Source organism: Podarcis bocagei (genome assembly GCF_964188305.1).
Source record: "Podarcis bocagei genome assembly, chromosome: 15".
NCBI lineage: Eukaryota > Metazoa > Chordata > Lepidosauria > Squamata > Lacertidae > Podarcis > Podarcis bocagei.
The window spans coordinates 17,258,378-17,278,267 of NC_138141.1; the positions used below are offsets into that span (position 1 = coordinate 17,258,378).

General features: G+C 51.1%; 2 protein-coding genes across 4 annotated transcripts in view; one reads left to right on the top strand and one right to left on the bottom strand.

Moving 5' to 3' along the window:
• Positions 1 to 82: 82 nt before the first annotated feature.
• On the bottom strand, positions 83 to 19,086 carry RNF214 (ring finger protein 214). 3 transcript variants are annotated; one of them, XM_081172526.1, is made up of 16 exons: positions 18,936 to 19,086; positions 16,568 to 16,712; positions 14,444 to 14,978; positions 12,779 to 12,838; positions 9,484 to 9,624; positions 7,905 to 8,044; positions 7,140 to 7,208; positions 5,627 to 5,723; positions 5,235 to 5,323; positions 4,537 to 4,627; positions 3,578 to 3,676; positions 2,940 to 3,322; positions 1,728 to 1,863; positions 1,504 to 1,611; positions 1,231 to 1,326; positions 83 to 348 (listed from the first exon to the last, which is right to left on the bottom strand). In XM_081172526.1, the coding sequence occupies exons 2-16, from the start codon at positions 16,702 to 16,704 to the stop codon at positions 283 to 285; spliced, it is 2,247 nt and encodes a 748-aa protein (XP_081028652.1). In that variant the 5' UTR covers positions 16,705 to 16,712; positions 18,936 to 19,086; the 3' UTR covers positions 83 to 282. The 3 variants fall into 3 exon arrangements, with proteins under 3 accessions (XP_081028652.1, XP_081028653.1, XP_081028654.1); XM_081172527.1 differs by lacking the exon at positions 18,936 to 19,086 and adding an exon at positions 18,209 to 18,359; XM_081172528.1 differs by lacking the exon at positions 1,231 to 1,326.
• An 85-nt stretch (positions 19,087 to 19,171) lies between these two features.
• The window catches only part of PCSK7 (proprotein convertase subtilisin/kexin type 7), a 31,087-nt gene continuing 30,368 nt past the window's right edge, over positions 19,172 to 19,890 (top strand). Inside the window, exon 1 of the mRNA XM_081172515.1 lies at positions 19,172 to 19,330. The gene's annotated coding sequence lies outside the window, so the exon portion shown is untranslated. The remainder of the gene's footprint in view (positions 19,331 to 19,890) is intronic.

Sequence of the window (19,890 nt, forward strand, 5' to 3'; positions counted from 1 at the left end):
CAAAGGAAGACGGGAGGTGGGGAAAGGGCAGGAAGCCGCAGTGGAGGGGGCCCAGACAGCAGCGACAGCACTGCACACACTCTGCATAATATACACACTTTATTATGAACTGGTATGTATACAGACTTTCTATACACACATTCCCTATAGAATAAAAATGTACATGTGTATACATGGCCATATAAATATAGAGCTGTAGAAATTCTGGGGGTGCCTGGCGTCTTGCTGGAGCTCTCGTCCCACCCAGGCTGAGCACCGCTCTTGTCCTCTTTGCACCGGTGGTCATTTCGGACTGGGACAGAAGGGGCAAGCGTCATTGGTGTTGGTCTGAGCCCAGAACTTGATGCACTGGAGGAAGAGGACAAAGCCTGCCGTTTCACAACCGCCTCAGACTGGGGCAAGGGGCGGGGACTAGAAGCAGTGTTTGCACAGGGGGCAAAACCGAATAGTGTCTTTTCCCACCTCCAGCAGCAGCTATAGAAAATGCCAGCTTATGCTACCACCTACTAATCCGGACCCAGTTGGATCCTCAGTGTTTACTCCTCCACTGCCAACCAATTTAAGGATCCTGTGTCCTTGAAACCAGCGCTTCTTGAGAGCTGGAAGGCGGAACAGACTCTGATCTTGACATTTCCTATCCCATCTACTAAGACCCTAGGAAGCTGCCTCCCCTAGGAGGGAGAGGGCCTTCACTCCATTTGGCTCATGGTGGGGAAACTCCTGAATAACAGCAGCAGCAGCAGCAGTTCTTTATAGCGACTAGAGCAGGGGTCTCCAAACTAAGGCCCGTGGGCCAGATAAGACCTGAGGGACTTGTTTATCTGGCCCACGGCAACTCCCGCAGCCGCCACCCGCTCTTACTGGCGCTGCGCTGCACGGCTGCCTGCTTCCGGGATGGAGGAGCACTGGAAATAGCTTGTGCGCATGCGCAAGCATTATTTGCGCATGCATAAGCGTTATTTCCGGTGCTCCTCCAACCCGGAAGTGTGCCGGAAATAGCGTGTGCGCACGCGCTCCCCTGCCCTGCTGCGCGATCGGCACTGGAGACACCGGCCTGAGGCGCGGTAAGTTTGCTGATCCCCGAACTAGAGCTTGAATGTGTGGTGGCCTTACAATTTGCTCTGCCACAGCCAGGTGACGGAACCCATGATGTGAGTCCTTCCCTGGAAGGATGCCGCGCTGGGCCTGCCCCACAGGCTGCCTGTCTCTAGGGCACTTCTGAGCACCCACCTCCTTGTGCAGCACATGGGAACAAGCCATGGGGTGGAGCTCGCTAGGCTGGACCAGTTTCTGGCACATCAGACACAGTTTGCAGGCCGCAGGAACCTGGCGGGCACAGAGAAAAGGGAGAGCGGCAACGAGGCTGTGGGATGGTAAGTTAATGGGGGTGGCTTTGACCACCGGGCAGGGAGGGCTTCCTCTATAACCTCCCTCTTGCCCTGCACCCTTTCCCCAGGCCCAGTTCAGAAAGGCCAGGGAGGTGAGGAGATGTCAATGTCTTACCTGGGGTGGTGTCCCACTGTAGGAGACCTGAGCCGAGGGCAAGAACATGGGGTTGCTCATCTGCGGCAGAGGAGCAGGGAACATCGGGGAATGGATCCGGCCAAGAGGCTGCAGTAGCAGAGAAAGCCAGGAAGGGTGGTGGCGGTTTACCATCAGGCGACCCCTTGGCCCAAGCCATCCTCCCCACCTCGAGGGACCCAGCCCCTTCTTTCCATCCTGTTTACCTGGGTCCCGACAGCTGCCACCCGCTCCTGCTCAACCAGCTTGGCGGCCACCAGCTGGTTCAATTCCTCCATGGTCAGCCCAGCCAAAGTCCTTCGTGCGGCTTTGATCTGCTGCAGGATGTTGGTCAGCTGAGCCCTGAGGAGGGAGAGGGGGAGAGAGAGCATGCACTGGGTCAGTTGTCACAATGGGGGGGTGGATGCTGCCCGCCAGAGGTGGGGTTATCAATAGGTTCTCTCATACAATCTGATGGGAGGGATGGGATCCCCTAAAGCAAGCCTGATCTTGGGGAGCAGCCCCTCCACCCCAACTTCAGGCACCAAACCACAGCCTCAAATCAAGCAGCAGCAGCAGCAATCCAACGACCCCTTTTTCGCAGAACAACTGGAACAGAGCACAGCAAAGTCTGCTCCCTGCAATTCCCCTTGCAGCTGAGGGTTTGGGGTCGACTGTGGCCTCTCGCCCCACATGCTCTTTATATGAAGGCTAAGAAACCACCCAAAACAACCCTTCGGCTCTCCCAGGCAGCCCCTCTTCCAGGGGTCAGGCAGTCTAAGCTGGCAGCAGAGCTGCTCCAGAATGAATCTCTCTCACCACTGGATAGCTCAGATAGTTAAGAGAATGGTGCTGATAATAAAATTCTAATTCATGGTATTATCACAGTCACAGACCGGTTCCGGGTCACTTACAATATCAGGAAAATCATAAAACACAACAGGAATACATTGAATTGCAATTGGGTATAACAGAGACAATTCAGATATAGCAGCAGTTAAAAATATATATTAAATCTTGATCACTAAAATATAACCTAAAATTATCATTTAAAACCTTAATCATTTTGGTAGTACAGCTTGTTCCCTAAGTTTTATGGCAGTCGCACAGGTGATAATACCACGGTCACAGGTTCAATCCCCATATGGGACACAGTTGCAAATTTCTGCATCACGGGAAGTTGGCACAGATGATCCTCAGGCTCCCTTTCCAACTCTACAATGCCCCTACCCTACCCTCACTCCCCCAGGCTACTGCTTGCAAGCTCAGCTCTGCAGCACCCTCCCAGGCTGCCATTGCCACCTGCCCCAGGGTCGCGAAAAGAACCCTCTGCGTTTCGCAGCTCCCTAGACAAGCGCTGCAGGCGAGCCAAGCAAGGTGAATGCCCAGCAGTTCCTGTTTCTCAAGACAGCTCTGACGGACCAAGGAGCTCAACTCACTTGTTACACTGGGGAAATCGTGTCAGCAGTTTTTCCAGGAACTTTTCAAGCTTGTCCACGGGGGGCGGAGGGGGTCTCTGGAATTCCGGTGCCACTTTGACTCCACCCAGACCCGGCGGCGGAGGGAGCGAGGCGGCGGTGGCAGGCATCACGCGAGGACCCGCCAGGGAGCTGAGGACGGGGCTGTTCCTGCCCTGGGAAGCCGTGGGCAGAGGGGGCGAGGGCTGGCTGGGCCTGGAGATGGTTGGGTTGAGGAGCGGGAAGGAGAGCACCCGGGGGTCAGCGCTGGGCATGACCATGGGCATAGGGACTGTCCCAATGGGGAAGGGCAACCGCGGGGCAAGGGAGGAGTTGGGCTGGAAGGCTGGTAGGAGGAAGTCTGTCTGAGAGGAAGAAAAAGAAAGAGGGAGGGTGCCCGTTAGCTCAGAGTGACCACTTGCCAGCCCCCTCTTTTGAAGGTTTTCCTCCCCAGGTCACAGGGACTCCCCAGCAAAGCTTAGGCGCTGCAGCTGGGCCAGGCAGAATGAAGAGCTGATTTGCAACATCAATCCCTTCCTGTCTTCAGGTTCAGTTGTGCCTGCCCGCCTCCACCCGCAACAAGACTGTGCCTGGACTTGGAGGGGAGGGGAAGTGCTCACCTCCAGGGGTGGTGGGGGCAGGGGAGGCGTGGGGATCTGTGGGAGGCTGCTCAGCTTGGCCCCGTTCCGCACCAGCTGGATGTGATCGTTGTACTGGTCCTAAGAGATGAAATGCACATATTCAAAACAAAATTTTAAAAAAAGTGTCAGAGTTGTTGTTATTATCATAATTAATTCGCCTTCTAAACCACCGTCTCAAGGTGAACTATAGCCCTCTCTAGGGAAATTTTTTTATGTTTGATGTTTTATCACTTTTAAATTATTATTATTAATATTCTGTTGGGAGCCGCCCAGAGTGGCTGGGTATAAATTATTATTAATTATTATTATTATTATTATTATTATTATTATTATTATTATTATTATTATTATTATTAATTATTATTATTGTTGTTGTTGTTGTTGTCATTTAAAACAGCTATAACAAAATAGAACATATACACTTAAACGATATTAAAACCCTAAGAGGGGGACATGAAAAGGCAGAGCCTGAAAATTATCAGGGATAAAAACAAAAAAACAAAACAAAATAAAAATTGTAAAGAAGAATGGAAGATTTGAGTTATTATAACCTCACTTATTGTTATTTGAGATAATTTTGTTTTATCTATATGCAGGAGTTGTTAAAGGACAAGGAATTTGCTAAGAAAAGAGATAAAGCTGTAAAATAAGCAGCATGTTAAAGGGGAAAAATTGGAATATATCTGAGAGTGGGAAAGCAGGGTGTGTTTTTTTGAAAAACTATTAAATTAATTTTAATTCAGTGTTGATGTGTTATAAATTTGAAAATAAATAAAAACTAATTGGAAAAAAGGAGAGACCCATTTATCCAACTGGGAGGAAAGTCTGTTGGAAAAAAAATGTCTTCAGCTGTTTCTGGAAAGTGCAGATAATGGGATCCTGCTGTATCTCAAAGACTCCCTTCCGGAATCCGAGAAGAGGGAGCCTTTTGCACTTACACGGACGCTCTCCTTGGTCATTCGTATCCTGTTCAGCCTCGTCTCCCACTCCTGCTTTGGCCGGATGGTCTCCAGCGTTGGGGGGGCTGACCTGCCCAGACAGAACAGCAACAAAAGAGCTTCAGTAAGGAAGAGACCTGGCCGAAGGGAGGAGAAGCACACACAGCTCTCTCTCTGCCCCCCTCCACTGAGCCTCTGAGCCAGGGAAGCCTCTTCTAACCCCGAGATTCTGTGTGAGGTGCTGCATACATTCAGGTCACAGACGGGCATGTGTGATGTCACAGGACAGGTAGCAGCCTCCAGCACTGCAGAGGTACAACCTGGCTCCTACTCGAAGGGAAAGAACTATGGAGGAAAACTCCTCAACACCTGAGCTGCTCTCACTCCCAGGGCCAGTGCCAAGTGCCCACCGACAGAGAACCTGCAGTGAGGCTTCCTGAAAAGGATTCCAGGGCAGAGGCAAGTGTTGTCCTCACCAGAGGAGCAGCCCCTGGGCACCTCCTTGTGGTTTTTCATAGGGGAGAGTAGCAAAGGAGAGCTGGAGGCCCTCCTCGCTTGGGTCCTGCTAGAAAAAGATGGTCAAGTACCAGAATGGAGAGTGCCAGCACCCCAATTTCCTCACCCCACCAGGTCGACCTACGAACCTCCACTGTGTTGCCTCTCTCTCTCCCTCTGCTAAGTCCCGGCCATGTACTCACTTGAGGTAGGTGAGGTGGAGCTCAGCTTCTTTCTCTGCCTCTTCTAGCTTTAGCACCAGCAGCTCTTTTCGGCTCTCCAGGGACAGGATCTATGCAAGGACAGAGGGTCAGGCCTGCTCGTGCTGACCTCACTAGGCTCAGAGAGGAGAAGCACTCAGCCACTTGGACCACGGCTCTCTGGGACTCCCCAACCACAGGGCAGCAGCCCTGGAAGAAGCCCCTTCTCAGGCAGAAGCTGCTGCTCAGTGAATTCAAGGCACAGCGTGCAGAGCCAAGCAACAGTGCTGTTCAGCTCTCCTTCAGGCCTTGTGGCTCACATGGAATATGCTGTTTTCATTGCAGGCTGCCAGAGGGTGCTCAGCCTCAAAGAGGGCTGCAGGGCGCCTGCCTACCTCTGCTTTCCAAGCCCGCTCCGTGTCCTCCAGAATCGACCGGCTGAACTCATCCTGCTGGTTCTTCAACTTGTCCAGCTCCATCTCCCACACCTCCCTGGGGAGCAAAGAAAGAGCTCCGATTTAGGGTCCAGGAAGTGGAACTGCTCACAAAAGGCTGCCCCCTTACTCCAGGATATTCCTGTTTCACTAAACAGAACCCTTATTGGTGAGCCTCCGATCTGGCTGTGCACACATCCCAGCGGACAACGCAGATTCGTTAACCCTCCTCGCATCATCTTTTGGATATCCATTTGTAGCCAGAAACAAGGGTCGCCCCCTTCAACCCTTGCAAACCGTGCTTGGGGGCAGAAACTATAACCCAGGTTGACAACAATTCCATATTGTCTGAACATGGAGTACATGAGAAGCCTGGCTCCACAATTGGGGTGGGAGGTTCGCAGGCTATGAAGGACTTGCTCACAAATTTATTGACAGCTGCACAAATTATTATTGCTAGGAAGTGGAAGAGGCAAGCAGAATATAAAATGGAAGAACGGTATAAAGAGGTGTGGGATACAGCTATTAATGATAAATTAACATGTGCCATTAAGGTAAGATGGAGAATATGCAGGAGAAATGATTTTGAGCAAATGATTTTGAGGGTGTTTGTAGAATTTGTACGGAAAGGGGGTTGAACCATCACAAGAGTTGTTGAAATTTTGGGACGTTGGATAGTTACAATGGAATGGTCTCGGTGGTGGGCTGCACATTTTTATTCTTATTTATTTATGATTATTACTGTTTTATCGTGTTTTTAGTATTCTGTTGGGAGCTGTCCAGAGTGGCTGGGGATACCCAGGCAGATAGGGGTGATGTAAATAATAAATAAATAAATAAATAAATAATTATGACTACTACTACTTTGTAAAAAAAATTTTTTTTTAAGGAGCTGGCTTCTGGATCAGACTAAAAAGGGGGTGTATGCAGTGGCGTAGCGTGGGTTGTCAGCACCCGGGGCAAGGCAAGTAATTTGCGCCCCTTAACCCGTGGATTTGCGCTCCCTAACCCTAACCCCCAGATGCTGCGCCTGGTGCGGCCGCCCCCCCCTGCACCCCCCACGCTACGCCACTGGGTGTATGTAGTCTAACATCCTGTTCTTAAACCTCTTTTAAAGCCATCTGACTTAGTGGCCATCTTGCAAGAGCTACTTCCATTGTTTTAATTATGTGCTGGGCAAAGGATCTCCCAGCATTCCGCTTTATTAGATAGCTCCTCTGACTTTTGGCATTCTGTGAGAGGGACGAACCGTTTCTCCCCATCCCTTTTCTCCACACCCGTGTATCATTTTACGCAATAGTTTGATGCCGACATCAAACTGGCACAAGAGAGGGGAATGGAAAAGTCCTCCCCACAAGTGGGGACAGAAGCTCTCATGGGAACCACAGTCTCCTAGTAAGACCACTGAGAGAGAGAGATAGGAAGGAGGGCAAAGCACAAGCAAAAACATTCTTAAGAAAAGGAAGAGGCCTACTTCTCCTCAGACTGCTCAGCAATGAGGGAAACGATCTTGTTCTCTTTCTCCTCTTGCTCTTTCAGCAGCCTGTACGGAAAGAGAAATGGGACATGCCGAGTTAATTCCTTGCACCGGGAAGGGATGGGGACCTCTGGATGTGGCTGGACTGCAACTCCCATTGCCCCTGAGCATTGGCCATCTGGGCTGGAGCAGATGGAAGGTGAAGTCTGACAGGGTCTCCACGCCTGGACCATAGGGAGCTGCATTTACATCCACAGAGACCAAGGCTGGGTGGAGGAACCAAGTCAAGACTCAGCCACACTCACATCCAGCAAGGCGATCTCGATTATCATTGTTGTTGCTATTATTTCCACGTTCATCCCAAAACGTTCTACCAAAAATAATAAAAGCAGCTAAAAACATTTAGGAAAACAACAAAGGCTGATTTTCGAAAACGATACAAGATGGCAGAGACTTCCGTAGCCAGGCTGGGAAAGCTTGAGAGAACAGAAACGTCACTTTGCAACTGTGCTTCCAGTTCTAAGTGGAGAACAGTTGGGCCAATAGGATCTCCAGGAAACAATGACTGAGCCCCAAGCAGCCTGCAGGGTGCGTGGGGTCAGCTGAAGTTGCTGAGCAAAAGCAGACTTGGTGAGAAGATGCAGATCAAAAGGACCCTTCCCCACAAACCTGGCCAACCTGACATAGACTTCCTCCTGTTTTGGATTCCGAGCCAACCTTCAGAGCGGGCTAAGCATTGCTGTCTTTAACTCTCAGAAATACCTCCTGCCTTTCTCATAGAGCTTCTCAATTTCTGCCTTCAGATCCTGCTCCTTCTGCAAATACTCCTTTTTTTCCTTCTCCATCTTCTTCTTGGTCTCTTCCCGCTTAACAGTCACGTCCTGAATGGCCTTCAGGATCTCCTAGAGGAGTGGGGAGAATACACCAGGTATTTATATTGGGCTTCCAGAGCTCAAAGGTCTTCACGTTCACACACACACACACACACACACACACCAACACCTTCAGCATCACTGTGTTACCAGGGTGGCTAACAAATTCAGATAAAATAAAAATGTGGTGTTGAAAATATTCAAAATAAAACACATAAACCCAGCTACAGCAGCAGCAATCCAATGAAAAAGAAATGCAAAACTGCTACAAGTTCTTTAAAGACTCCTGTGAGTATCACTGTCTTCATATTCCAGAAGAGGCTGGGCAGTGTTTTGCCTAGGACCACCTAGCAAGTTCATAATCGAGATCTGAACTCGTGACATCCTGAATTACAGCACACTCTCTTAGCTGGTGTGCTGCACCACGGCATCACCCAGAATGTTCAAAAATTATCTTTACAAATCTAGGAACGTAGAAAGTTGCTTTATCCCAAGAAAAACCATTGCTCCATCTATCCCAGTATCGTTGATGCTGATTGCTGTAGTGGTTCTCCAGAATTTTAGATGCCCTTCTAAAGACAATCTACTCTGCATGCGAAATACACGTTTTGAAGTCAGGAAAGCTGCAGAGTGCTATCCAAGGTACAAGAAAGTTTTGGACCAGAAAATGTTGGGGTCGGATTCATAGAAACTTCCAGCACATTCCTATAGTTTCATCCTCTGCTTCTGTTCACATGGTTGGCATGGTCAACCACAAGAGGCCTAATCAATATATTTTCCTAAAGCCAATTGCCCTCCTCATGGCTTGGCTTGAGTCTCTAAGAACACACAGAGACACCCTTGGCTGTTTCTCCCAATTGATCAACAGTGTCTAGAGTGGGAAGGAACAGAGAGCTCTCCAAGAGTCCACTCACTGCGGGAGAATTCACATCCCATTGCACAAGTGGACCTTTGCCCTGCTCACCCAACCATGGTTTTATCACTTGTCATTTGCTGCCGGGGCTCCTTCGGGAGGAAGGGTGGGACTGAAATTTAATAAGCAAACTCCACCGAGGTTTTCTTTCCACTCCATTTTGAACCCACCAAGCTAAGCAAGTCCGCTACCTATAACTCTCCCATGCAAGGGCATATCCTCATACTTCCCACTGTTACCACCACTCGCATAGCAGGAAGTGCCCCTACTGCACACAGAAGGTCCCGGCTCTGTCTTTGCTACCTCCTCTGTGACGGCAGAGGCAGCAGTAGCTGCCGCCAGAAGCTAGAGGCAGGACTTTGCTCTGCCTGAGTTGAAGGAGAGCCACTGTCAGTCAGAGCAGGAAGCCCTACTGGGCCAAGGGGGATCAACAGCCTGACCTGGTACAAGGCAGCAGCTTCCTGCCTTCTGTGGTTCTGCCCAGCACTTGAGACAGGCAGCCTCCCCTTGGCTTAGCTGCCATGGAAAAAGGGAAGGAAGAAGCTGCTCTGGTTACCTGGTGGTTCTTCATTTCTTCCTCCCTTCGCTGCTGGAGTTGCTTCAGCTGCACTTGGAGCTGATTCTCCACCTGCCTCTGCTTATCTAGCACCTCCTGGTAACGCTCCTTCAGCAAAGCCCTCTCGGACATCATTTTATCCTGCCAGGGTGCAAAGAAGAAAGAAGTGAAAAGAGGGAGCCCTTTCTCCATCTTCACAATTACATCACCCATTGGAGTAACTTGTTCTCCCTGCACCCTAGACAGAAAGTGAAGAGGTGGTAACCTGGAAATAGGAGGGGGAAGGGAGGGGAGGAGTCTGTCCTGTTCTGAACCAGCAAGATTGGATGTGAGGGCGATCTGGCTGCGACATCTGTCACCCCATTGATCGCCAGGGTTGATTCGGCTGATCTGGCTGGCTAGGCGGGTGTCCCCTTCCTCCCTCACCGCTCCATGTGCGTCCCTCCCGAAGCTGCGCGCTCAGTGGAAGAGGATGACCATCCCAGATAGAAGGAGTGTACCGTTCTTCGGTCAAGGGTATACGATAGCTGCGCTCCCCTGCTAGAACCTCCAATCAAGGGTATACGATAGCTGCGCTCCCCTGCTAGAACCTCCAATCAATCAGCAACCAGCAAGATTTCCATTTCCATGATTAACACAATGCCAGGCCAACTTCCGCCAGGCCAAACATCATCTTCTTTGGTGATTACTCATAGCCGAGTAAGACTGTCTTCCATGAAATGGTTGTGAGTCCATAAGTGACTGTGGAGGCCAATTCTGGATCCACACGTCTTTCCACAGTGGGGACATAGGTTTCTAGGCAGGAGTTGATCATGGTGGGGGTTTGCCAAGCGTGCCTTCCTCTTAGCATGTTTCTCCCTTTCGTCCTGTGTTTGAGTGTCTTCAAAGTCCATGACACCTTTGGAAAAGGCTGTTCTCCCATTGGGGCGCTCACAGGCCAGTGTTTCCCAGTTGTTGGTGTTTATACTACATTTTTTAAAAGATTTGTCTTGAGAGAGTCTTTAAACTTCATTTGTTGACCACCAGCATTATACTTTCCATTTTTAAGTTCAGAATAGAGTAGTTGCTTTGGAAGCTGATAATCAGGCATCTGAACAACATGACCAGTCCAACGAAGTTGATGTTGAAGAATCGTTGCTTCAACATGTGATCTTTGCTTCTTCCAGTACACTGGCATTAGTTTGTCTGTCTTCCCAAGTGATGTGTAATTTTTTTTGAAGACACTGTTGATGGAATCTTTTGAGGAGTTGGAGATGGTGTTTATAAGTGATCCATGTTTCACAAGCATACAGTAAGGTTGGTGGTACAATAGCTCTGGAAACAAGCATTTTGGTTTCCCTGCAAATGTCCCAGTCCTCAAACACTCCACTCTTCAATTGGGAGAAAGCTGCAGTCGCAGAGGACCTCAGCAGCTAAGGGGAAGTTGCTGTTAAGCAGATGCTGGTAATGTTCTTTCTAGTGCAGTGCAATAGCTTCTTTATCTTTTAGAAGTGTGGCACCATCTGTTGAGCATAGGGGGCATATGCCATTATTTATTGGCCAATAGATGGTCTTTGTGGCTTTAAGGAAACTCTGTGCATCTGAGTGTCGGCTAAGTGCTGGATCTCTCGAGCTTTTTTATCCACCAAGTATTCTTTAGTTCTCTGGTTCTTCTTTTAACCTCAGTCTTGGCGTTGGCATAGTTTTTTTTCTTAGTGGCGCAGTTTCTAGCTTGCCAACATGAGGTGGGTCACCATGCCTCAGTTGGGCACAGATTCAAGGAAAACATCTAGAGCAAACATGCCACTTGTGTCTATGCTTCCAAATTACCCAAGCCCAGAGCTGGGGCTGTCCTGATCTATCCTTGGGACTACTGGGCTAGAGGAGCAGCTCTTTTAGCAGGGCAGTCAGGGAAGCAACCTGAACTATGAAAGAGAGAAAACTCTTCAAGAGAAAGAACAGATCCACCTACAAAAAATATCTGAATGAGGAGAGGTGACCCCCTTGTCCCTCAGCACCTGGTCATCTTCCCCCCTTGAAGTGCAGGGGATCCCAAAAAGGAGATTAATTCTTTTGTGTCTGCCAGAGCTTTATATCGAAGCAAATACAGTGGTACCTCGGGTTACATACGCTTCAGCTTACAGACTCTGCTAATCTAGAAATAGTACCTTGGGTTAAGAACTTTGCTTCAGGATGAGAACAGAAATCGTGTTCTGGCGGCGTGGCAGCAGCAGGACGGCCCCATTAGCTAAAGTGGTGCTTCAGGTTATGAACAGTTTCAGGTTAAGAACGGACCTCCGGAATCAATTAAGTACTTAACCTGAGGTACCACTGTAGGTACATAAAGGTAAAGGGACCCCTGACTGTTAAGTCCAGTCGCAAACAACTCTGGGGTTGCAGCGCTCATCTCGCTTTACTGGCCGAGGGAGACGCCATTTGTCCGCAGACAGCTTCCGGGTCATGTGGCCAGTATGACGAAGACGCTTCTGGCGAACCAGAGCAGCACACGGAAACACCGTTTACCAGGTACCAGAGCTGTACCTATTTATCTACTTGCACTTTGAAATGATTTCAAACTGCTAGGTTGGCAGCAACAGGCGCTCACCCTGTCGCAAGGATTTGAACCACCGACCTTCTGATCGGCAAGCCCTAGGCTCTGTGGTTTAGACCACAGAGCCACCTGCATCCCCAAATAGGCACATATGTAATTTTATTTGTATGCTGCCTTTCCGGTATTCAAACTGTGCTCAAGGCAGCTTACAACACAGACAAAAATTCACAAGTACAACATAACAAAAGTAGCCGTTTATAATAAATAAAACATAAAAAATACATGACCAAATTAATGATTCCCACATAAATCACAAGAAAATCTATAATAAATAAATGAACTCTGCTAGATGAGGGCTGCATTTCTCTTTTTAGGCTAGCTTCAGCAGAGACATTCACAGACCCCCCCACCCCCGCTATGCTCCATCCAGGCACACAGGAGTCATTATCAGTATTCAAGGACACATTCCAGCCAGGGAGAAAACACTTGTGGGTGGTGCAATTGGGGGAGGGTGTGTGGCTTGACGAGCATTTCAAAGGTCAGTTAGAGAGTCCCAGAGGGCCACATAGGGCTCAGCCCTGCACTGGGCTCTCCTTACACAGCAGTGTCTGACCATCCACTATGAAGGCAGAAGACCTCAGAGATTAAGGCAGGAGCCCCCCCCCCCCCCCCCGTTCTGAACAGGAGGCTCAGAGGCTGCTGTCCTGCACACTTTCTTATTGGAGGAAAGGGGGAGCTACTCATGCCGAAGACAGCACAGCTTACCAGGCTCTTTTCAATATCCTGATCAGTGTTCACTTCCAAGTCAGCTGTTCTGAAGTCGGTCTGCAAAGGGAGGAGAAAGTTCAGCCTGTCAAAAATGTCATGAGATGCATTTTGTGATTCTCTTTTGGATGTTACGGTGACAAGAAGCTCTGGTGAAGTCGCTTTGTGGGGCTGTTAGTCGACAGGGCCCAGGCCATGCCTCCCCTTTCACTTGATTACCAAAGCTAATCTAAACAGAAACGCTGGTTCAGAGGTTGGAGGGGTTATGCACAGGTTCAGATACGGGCTCAGCCACTAAGTGGGTCCTCTTTCTGCTTAACCCTGCTGCGAGGGCTAGAAACCTGCAAAGCCCCTTGCCTCCATTTGCAAGACTTACACTTTGCAAGACTGCTTTGGTAAGAGGCATTTCGGTCAGTGATGTAGTTAAACACAGGAGCAAAAGATGGTGGCCCCCATAACCTGAGCAAAGAGTCCAAAAAATGCCATTATAAGAACACAAGAAGAGCCCTAAAGCTGGGTCAGGCCAGTGGCCCATCCAGTCCCACATCCTGTTCTCTGAGCAGCCAACCAGATGCTCCATGGAAAGCTTGCAAGCAAGACCTGAGTGCAACAGCAGCAGCACTCCACCCACTTTTGATCCCCCAGCAACTGGCATTCAGAAGCATGCTGCCTACAGCAGTGGAGGCAGAACAGAGCCATCCTGGCTAATCCTCTCTTCAAGCCATCCAAGTTGATGGCCATCATCACATCTTGTGGGAGCAAATTCCAGTGTTTTAACTATGAACTATATCAGTGTCTCCCAAACTTGGGTCTCCAGCTGTTGTTGGACTACAACTCCCATCATCCCTAGGTAGCAGGACCAGTGGTCAGGGATGATGGGAAATGTAGTCCCAAAACAGCTGGATGGCCAAGTTTGAGAAACACTGCTACTTTCTGTCTGTCTTCAGTTTTCCATCTTTCAGCTGCACTGGATACCCTCAGGGTTCTAGTAAGTCACTCTACCCCTTTTCTCGCATCATCATGTGTAATTTTATGCACCTCTATTATACTCTCTCCCCCCCTTCTCTCTCTCTCTCTCTCTCTGACACACACACACACACACACACACGAATGAATAAGCCCAAAATGTTTGGTTGCCATTTTCTAAGCACTCTCAGCTGTGTTGATCCAGATGTAACCCCCAAAACCAATGGGTGTACAGTGTAACACCCTATTAGGATCAGCTGACAAAGAAGGAATTTTTATAGAATTGCAAAGCTTATTAAGCTTGAACTAAAGCTCGTCAGCCAGCAGAAATGCAACCTTTAGCCTTTTAAATAGAATTGCCAAGAAGTATTGCCATTTAAACTGCCACCGTGAAGAACCCTACCATAGAAAATGAAAAAGTACACCTAGCTGCTTCTTGGTTATTTCCCCCATTCTCCAACTTCCACTATGGTAATCGATCAAAAACAATAAGAAAACCTGAAGGTATCCATATCATCTCATTCACTTGCCAAAGCAAGGAAGGCCTACCAATGACCTTGGTGTTCCCGCTGTGAAAAAAAGTCCCATGCACCCTCCCCACTACGCCAATTTCAGTGAATGGTAAGGAAGACTCTCCATCAGACAGGAGTCTCTCCAAAGCACCCCACTTCCCGCAGCCTCCCCAAATGAGTACTTGACCTGCACTGCAATGTTCTGGGAGGGCTTTTGGAATGCGCCTTCTTGGTCTTGGTCTTCCCCACTTGGAGATACCGCCAAGGGCGCGTCTTCCAGATCTGGGCACCCATTCTGCCGCCTGCCGTGCTGCAAGATCAAAGACCCCAGCTCATCCTTGGAGCAGTTCAGGACATCGCTGGTCTGGTCCATGGGGCAATCTGCCTGTGCAAGGGGTGAAGCCACTGGTAGACTTTCCCCAGACAGAGAAGGTCTCTTTTCTCCAATGGCATTGTCCAAGTCGGGCAAAGGGAGCTCCTCACTTGAGGGGCACGATGAGGGCGGCGAGGCAGCCTCAGTAAGGGGGCCAGACAAAAGCTCTTCTGAGGTCTCTTGGTCCTGGGGAACTGGCAAGGGCGAGTCATTCTCCGGTTTCCCAGAATCCTTTTCTGCATCTTCCGAGTGATCACCTTCCCAGCTCTCGCTAGCTTTCGGATGGGTGTGATTGGTGGTGGCAGCCAGCGGCAGGCAATCGTCTTCGTGAATGGAAAGGTCACTTATGCTGTCCCAGAGAACAAAAAGAGAGAACAATCAATGGCCACCGCAAATTTCACCCAAGTATGCAACAAAGAGTGCTCAGTTACTCCACCTCACACACACAGGTACCAGGAAAGGGGAAGAACTTGCAAGCTACCTGCTCAGGTGCCCTTGACAAAGAGCCGAATGGCTCAGGACTTTTGTGGAGAAAGTCTTCAAAATGTGACAAAGGAATGCTCAGAAAGCAATTAATAAAAACCATACAAACAGATAAGAGTGGAAGTGTTTCGGAGAATATCTTAAAGGGGCACAACATTCAATTTAACCTACAAATAGGAGTTAACATGTGAGAAGCAGATAAAACATCAAATAAAGGAAGATTTGAGAGGGAAATGGGTGGAATATCAGGATATGCAGCCGACCAAGGTTTGCTTAGAATGCTACGGAGAGATGGACTGGGAAGTCCTAGGAAAAGGGATAAATGATGGATATGGTATGATACGGTATGTGTATAAAACTTGTTTAAAAATGCATTAAAAAAGAGAGATGCCTTCAAAAGCTAATACAGTACAGATGAAGCGGTAACGCCGGTGCCACAATTGAACTTTTTAAAAAATGTTTAAAAAAAGAAAGGAAAAAACACACCATACATGTCACTTATAAGTGACTCCATAATTGTTCACTCCTGACTTCACACCTTCAGTTAAATACTGACAACAACTTTTGAGTGTTCCAAGTGTTTTACATACATTATCTTAGCTGTGCATTTAAGCACTTGCCTGGTGGCTGCAAGAGACAATGAGTGCAGGAGGGGCTGAGAATTAACCATTAACATCACCTCTCTTGAGGTGATCAGTGATCTTGGAGAGATCTAAGGCATCGTGCTTAAATGCCAGGTAGGACTGGGGAAGAGGCCTCCCTGAGAGCACTGGAGAGCCACTGCCGGTCAGAGAACACGATACTAAGAAATAACCCAAAACCTTCTGCAACTTGGGAGGGTGGGGTTGGTTTGTCTATCTTGAATGGTGCTTTGGAGGCACTTGGAAGCAAACTCCAGAAATTCTTGCTCCTTCTGAACCCTTCCCAGAACAGCATGGTACACAATTAATAGCCACATAGAAAGGACAGCCATCTGTTAGCTCGCTGTATACCCCAAATTCCTAGCAAAGGAGTTCCTGGAGCCACATCTCGCTTTGCCATTGTAGCATGCACAGCCTCTTAACCAAATCCCTAGATCAGGGGCAGAAAGGAAAGAGAACAGGTGTGGAAAAGCCAAGCCACTGCCAGAACGAGACTGATCACCCCTTAACAACAAAGAAGGATGCTCAGCACCGGATAGACAGCAAGAGAGGATCAAAGCCACTGAAAAGGGTCTCTGACACTCCCTCAAATCAAACAGCTAGGCTGCAGCATCACTTCTCTCCAGACACAGCAGGTACCCAAATGAGAGGGAACTCATATCCTGCTTCCTTGAATACCACCACCTAGCAACCTCCTTGGAATAAGCTCCATTATTGGAGGAGTCATTTGGGCTCTGTTCTGAGGGCCATAGCTGTTCTTTCAGAGGATTCTGGACTCCCACTTGCCAAGCAACATTTAGTGTGTCCAGCTTACCTGAGAGGCAAACTGGCAAATCCTTTGGGAAGCTCAGAGTCACATGGGGCAGGCTGGCTGGCAGGAACACTTTCGCTCTCCTCCACCTCTTCCTCCTCCTCCTCCTCTTCATCATCTTTGGTTTGCTCAGAGGCCATCGCTCTCTCTGCAAGCAAAGAATCCAACAGTCACAGCTGCACTTGGGACCTCGACTCGCTCTGGGGTGGTTCTCCTATGGCCAGTTGGCAGCAGGTTCCTACTGCAGAGATGCGGGGCCAGTGCGGGTGTTACAGAGTGGGGCTAGAGGCAGCAGAAAGGGAAAAGCATCTACCACCACCACAAGGACAACCGACAAAACAGCACCCAACAACTTTGGGGTACAGCAGTGCAGGAGGCTGATCCTACTGCAGAACCTCTGGATTGCCCGAGAGATCCGGGTGTCAAACTCACAACACACATTACAGGATTTACAGGTGACTAGTTGCCTGTGTGAGAGCTGGACCATAAAGAAGGCTGATCGCCAAAGAATTGATGCTTTTGAATTATGGTGCTGGAGGAGACTCTTGAGAGTCCCATGGACTGCAAGAAGATCAAACGTATCCATTCTTAAGGAAATCAGCCCTGAGTGCTCACTGGAAGGACAGATCCTGAAGCTGAGGCTCCAGTACTTTGGCCACCTCATGAGAAGAGAAGACTCCCTGGAAAAGACCTTGATGTTGGGAAAGATGGAGGGCACAAGGAAAAGGGGACGACAGAGGGTGAGATGATTGGACAGTGTTCTCGAAGCTGCAAACATGAGTCTGACCAAACTGCGGGAGGCAGTGGAAGACAGGAGGGCCTGGCGTGCTCTGGTCCATGGGGTCACGAAGAGTCGGACACAACTAAACAACAACAGTTGCCTGTGTGGGCTCCCTGCTCCTAAACCAGGTTCCATCACACACAAAGAGAACAGTCCTGGACCTGTTCCTTGCATAGCAGAGGGATGTGCTTGCAAAACCCTTTCCTTGACAACTGGGTGCAGGGACTTTGCTGCTGCTTCTGGCTCCATTTTTACCCAACCTGTCAACCCAACAGCCACCAGTAAAAGCCACTTGGGCCTCCAAATCCCAAAGGGTCTGGGTGCATCTGAGTGCAGGATTTGGCAAGCAGCGGTCCAGAGGATCAGGAGACATCCCCCAAGTGTAATCAGATTTAAGCCCCGAGGGGAGCACAGCGAGAGCTTCCTTTGCAGCCCAGGTTGACAAGGCCAGCTTCAGGGTTAGGGTTAGGGTATCAATTAAGCCTGCTCTCCCGACACAAGATCCGGATGCAAAATACGAGGGAGAGGAGGAAAGAGAACAGCTGACTCCCTTTCAGAATATCACTTTCCTGGGGATGCGGGAGGGTAGGGGGAGACCTAAACCCACCCACCCCCAATAGGTGCCAACTCCCTGGGGCCCTGGATGCCCGAACACCCACAAAATTCCCAATGAAAGGGCCGGGCACTCGCACATTTCGGTGCCAGGGCCATGCACGCTGCATGGCACCCACGGCCCGGGCACCCACGGCCCCGGGGCCAAGTTGGCACTCCCGCACCCCCCCCCATTTGCAAAAATGCTCCATGTATGTGGGGAGTCGAGGCGGCCAGTTTTCGGGCTTGGGGGGACCTTTTCCGAGACTTGCCGTGCTCCGCGCTGCCTCCGGTGTCCGCCGCGACTCGGGCCTGGCCTGGGACGCTCAACTGGCTCGCTCGGGGGGAGCCGGATGCGGCGGCGGCCCGGGACGAAGCGCGGCCTGGTGGCGGCAGTGCTCTCCTTCCCCTTCCCTCCCTCCTTCCCCCCGCCGAGGAAGCGCGACCAAGAAGGAGGCCCGGCCGGCGCCTCTGCGCACAGCTCCCCCTGCCGCCCCGGAGGGAAGGAGGGAGCCCCCGAACCACCCGGAGCGCTGCAAGGAGGTGGCGGTGGGATAGGCAGGAAAAGGAGCCCCCCGCGCCCGCAATGCACCCCCCACCCCCAGGGACAAGAGTACTCCTGCAGAGCCAGCCACCAAACACACCACCACCCAAAAATAACTTCACCTGGGGGACACCTGCCCGCCACTATCGCATGCATTCCCCCATCCCCGGTGAGTCCCGGAACCTGCTTGCCCGGCGTTAGAAGCAAAGGTGAGGAAACCGAGCATGTGCAGAGCGCCGACTTCTCCCCGCTGCCGCCGCGCTCAGTAAAAGCAACCGGGGAGAGGGGGAGACGGGGACCCTCTCTCCGCACAGATCTTGCAGGTGGCCCTGGAGAAAAAGCGCCGCGCGGTACCCGGGAAGGGCCGCCGGAGACGCTGCCCGACGGCCGCGCTTCGTTCGATGCCATTTGGGGGCGTCCGCCTGACTCTTGCATCTCCAGCCACTCGCACTTACCGCGGCGCCAGCAAATTCCCTCTGCACCCTCCAGAAAGCGGCGGCACTCGGTGGGTGGCTGGGTCGCTGCCCGGGACGCGACCCCTATTTCGCGCGCCCTGGAGAGGCTTGGGGCGCAGCCCCTGCAGCCCACCGACCCGCCCTCCGGCTTCGGGGACGGGCGCAGCCAGGAGGGAGGGCCGACGGGGCGGGCTCCGGACGTGACGCGCCCGGCTGTGGCGCCGCCTTGGCCGCCCCCGCCGGATCCGACCTCGCTCGCTGCCGCTGCCTTTGCGCGGAACCGGTCAAGTAGCAGCAGCAGGAGGAGGAGCCGCGCTGGCAGCTGCGTCCCGGGGAGCGAGGCCGCTGCCACCGCCTGCGCCCGGACCCATGCGCCCCGCTCCGCCTCTGCCGAGGTAGGTGCAGCAGCTGCTCGGGATCTCTCGGCGCGGCTTGCTTGCCTGAGCCGATCCTGGCGGGCCCAGCACGATACCCGCGCCGCCGCTCCGGTCGGGGACCGTCCGACTCCCGGGCCGTCGGCTAGCAGCCCCGGGGAGAGACCGGGGTGCCGCCGATGTTGTGGGTGGGCCACACCCCCAGCACTTGCCTTCCGGGGGCGCTGCGCTTTGTGGCCGATGCTTGTAAGACTCCCTCCGCCCGCCACCTCGAGGGGGCCGGCTAAGTACGTAGTAGAAATAAGGCTGCACCCAGAAATTCACGGCTTGACAGCCAGCCTTGCCCCCGCCACTACATACAAGATCTGCCTCCGCTGCCCTTCCCAGGTTTCCTCCTGCTCCTTTCCCGCTGGGACCGGCTGACCGGCTTCCCCATTGTTAGTGCCTGTTTGTGAAAGGAAGCCAACCCGGTGCCAAAGGAGCAGGCCCGCCCCAGGACTTCCTTATTGGGCTGCCATTTCCACCTTTGGTTCTTCTTTCAGGGCTGGCACAAGGGAGCTTTTCTTCTGCCAACCAGTCAC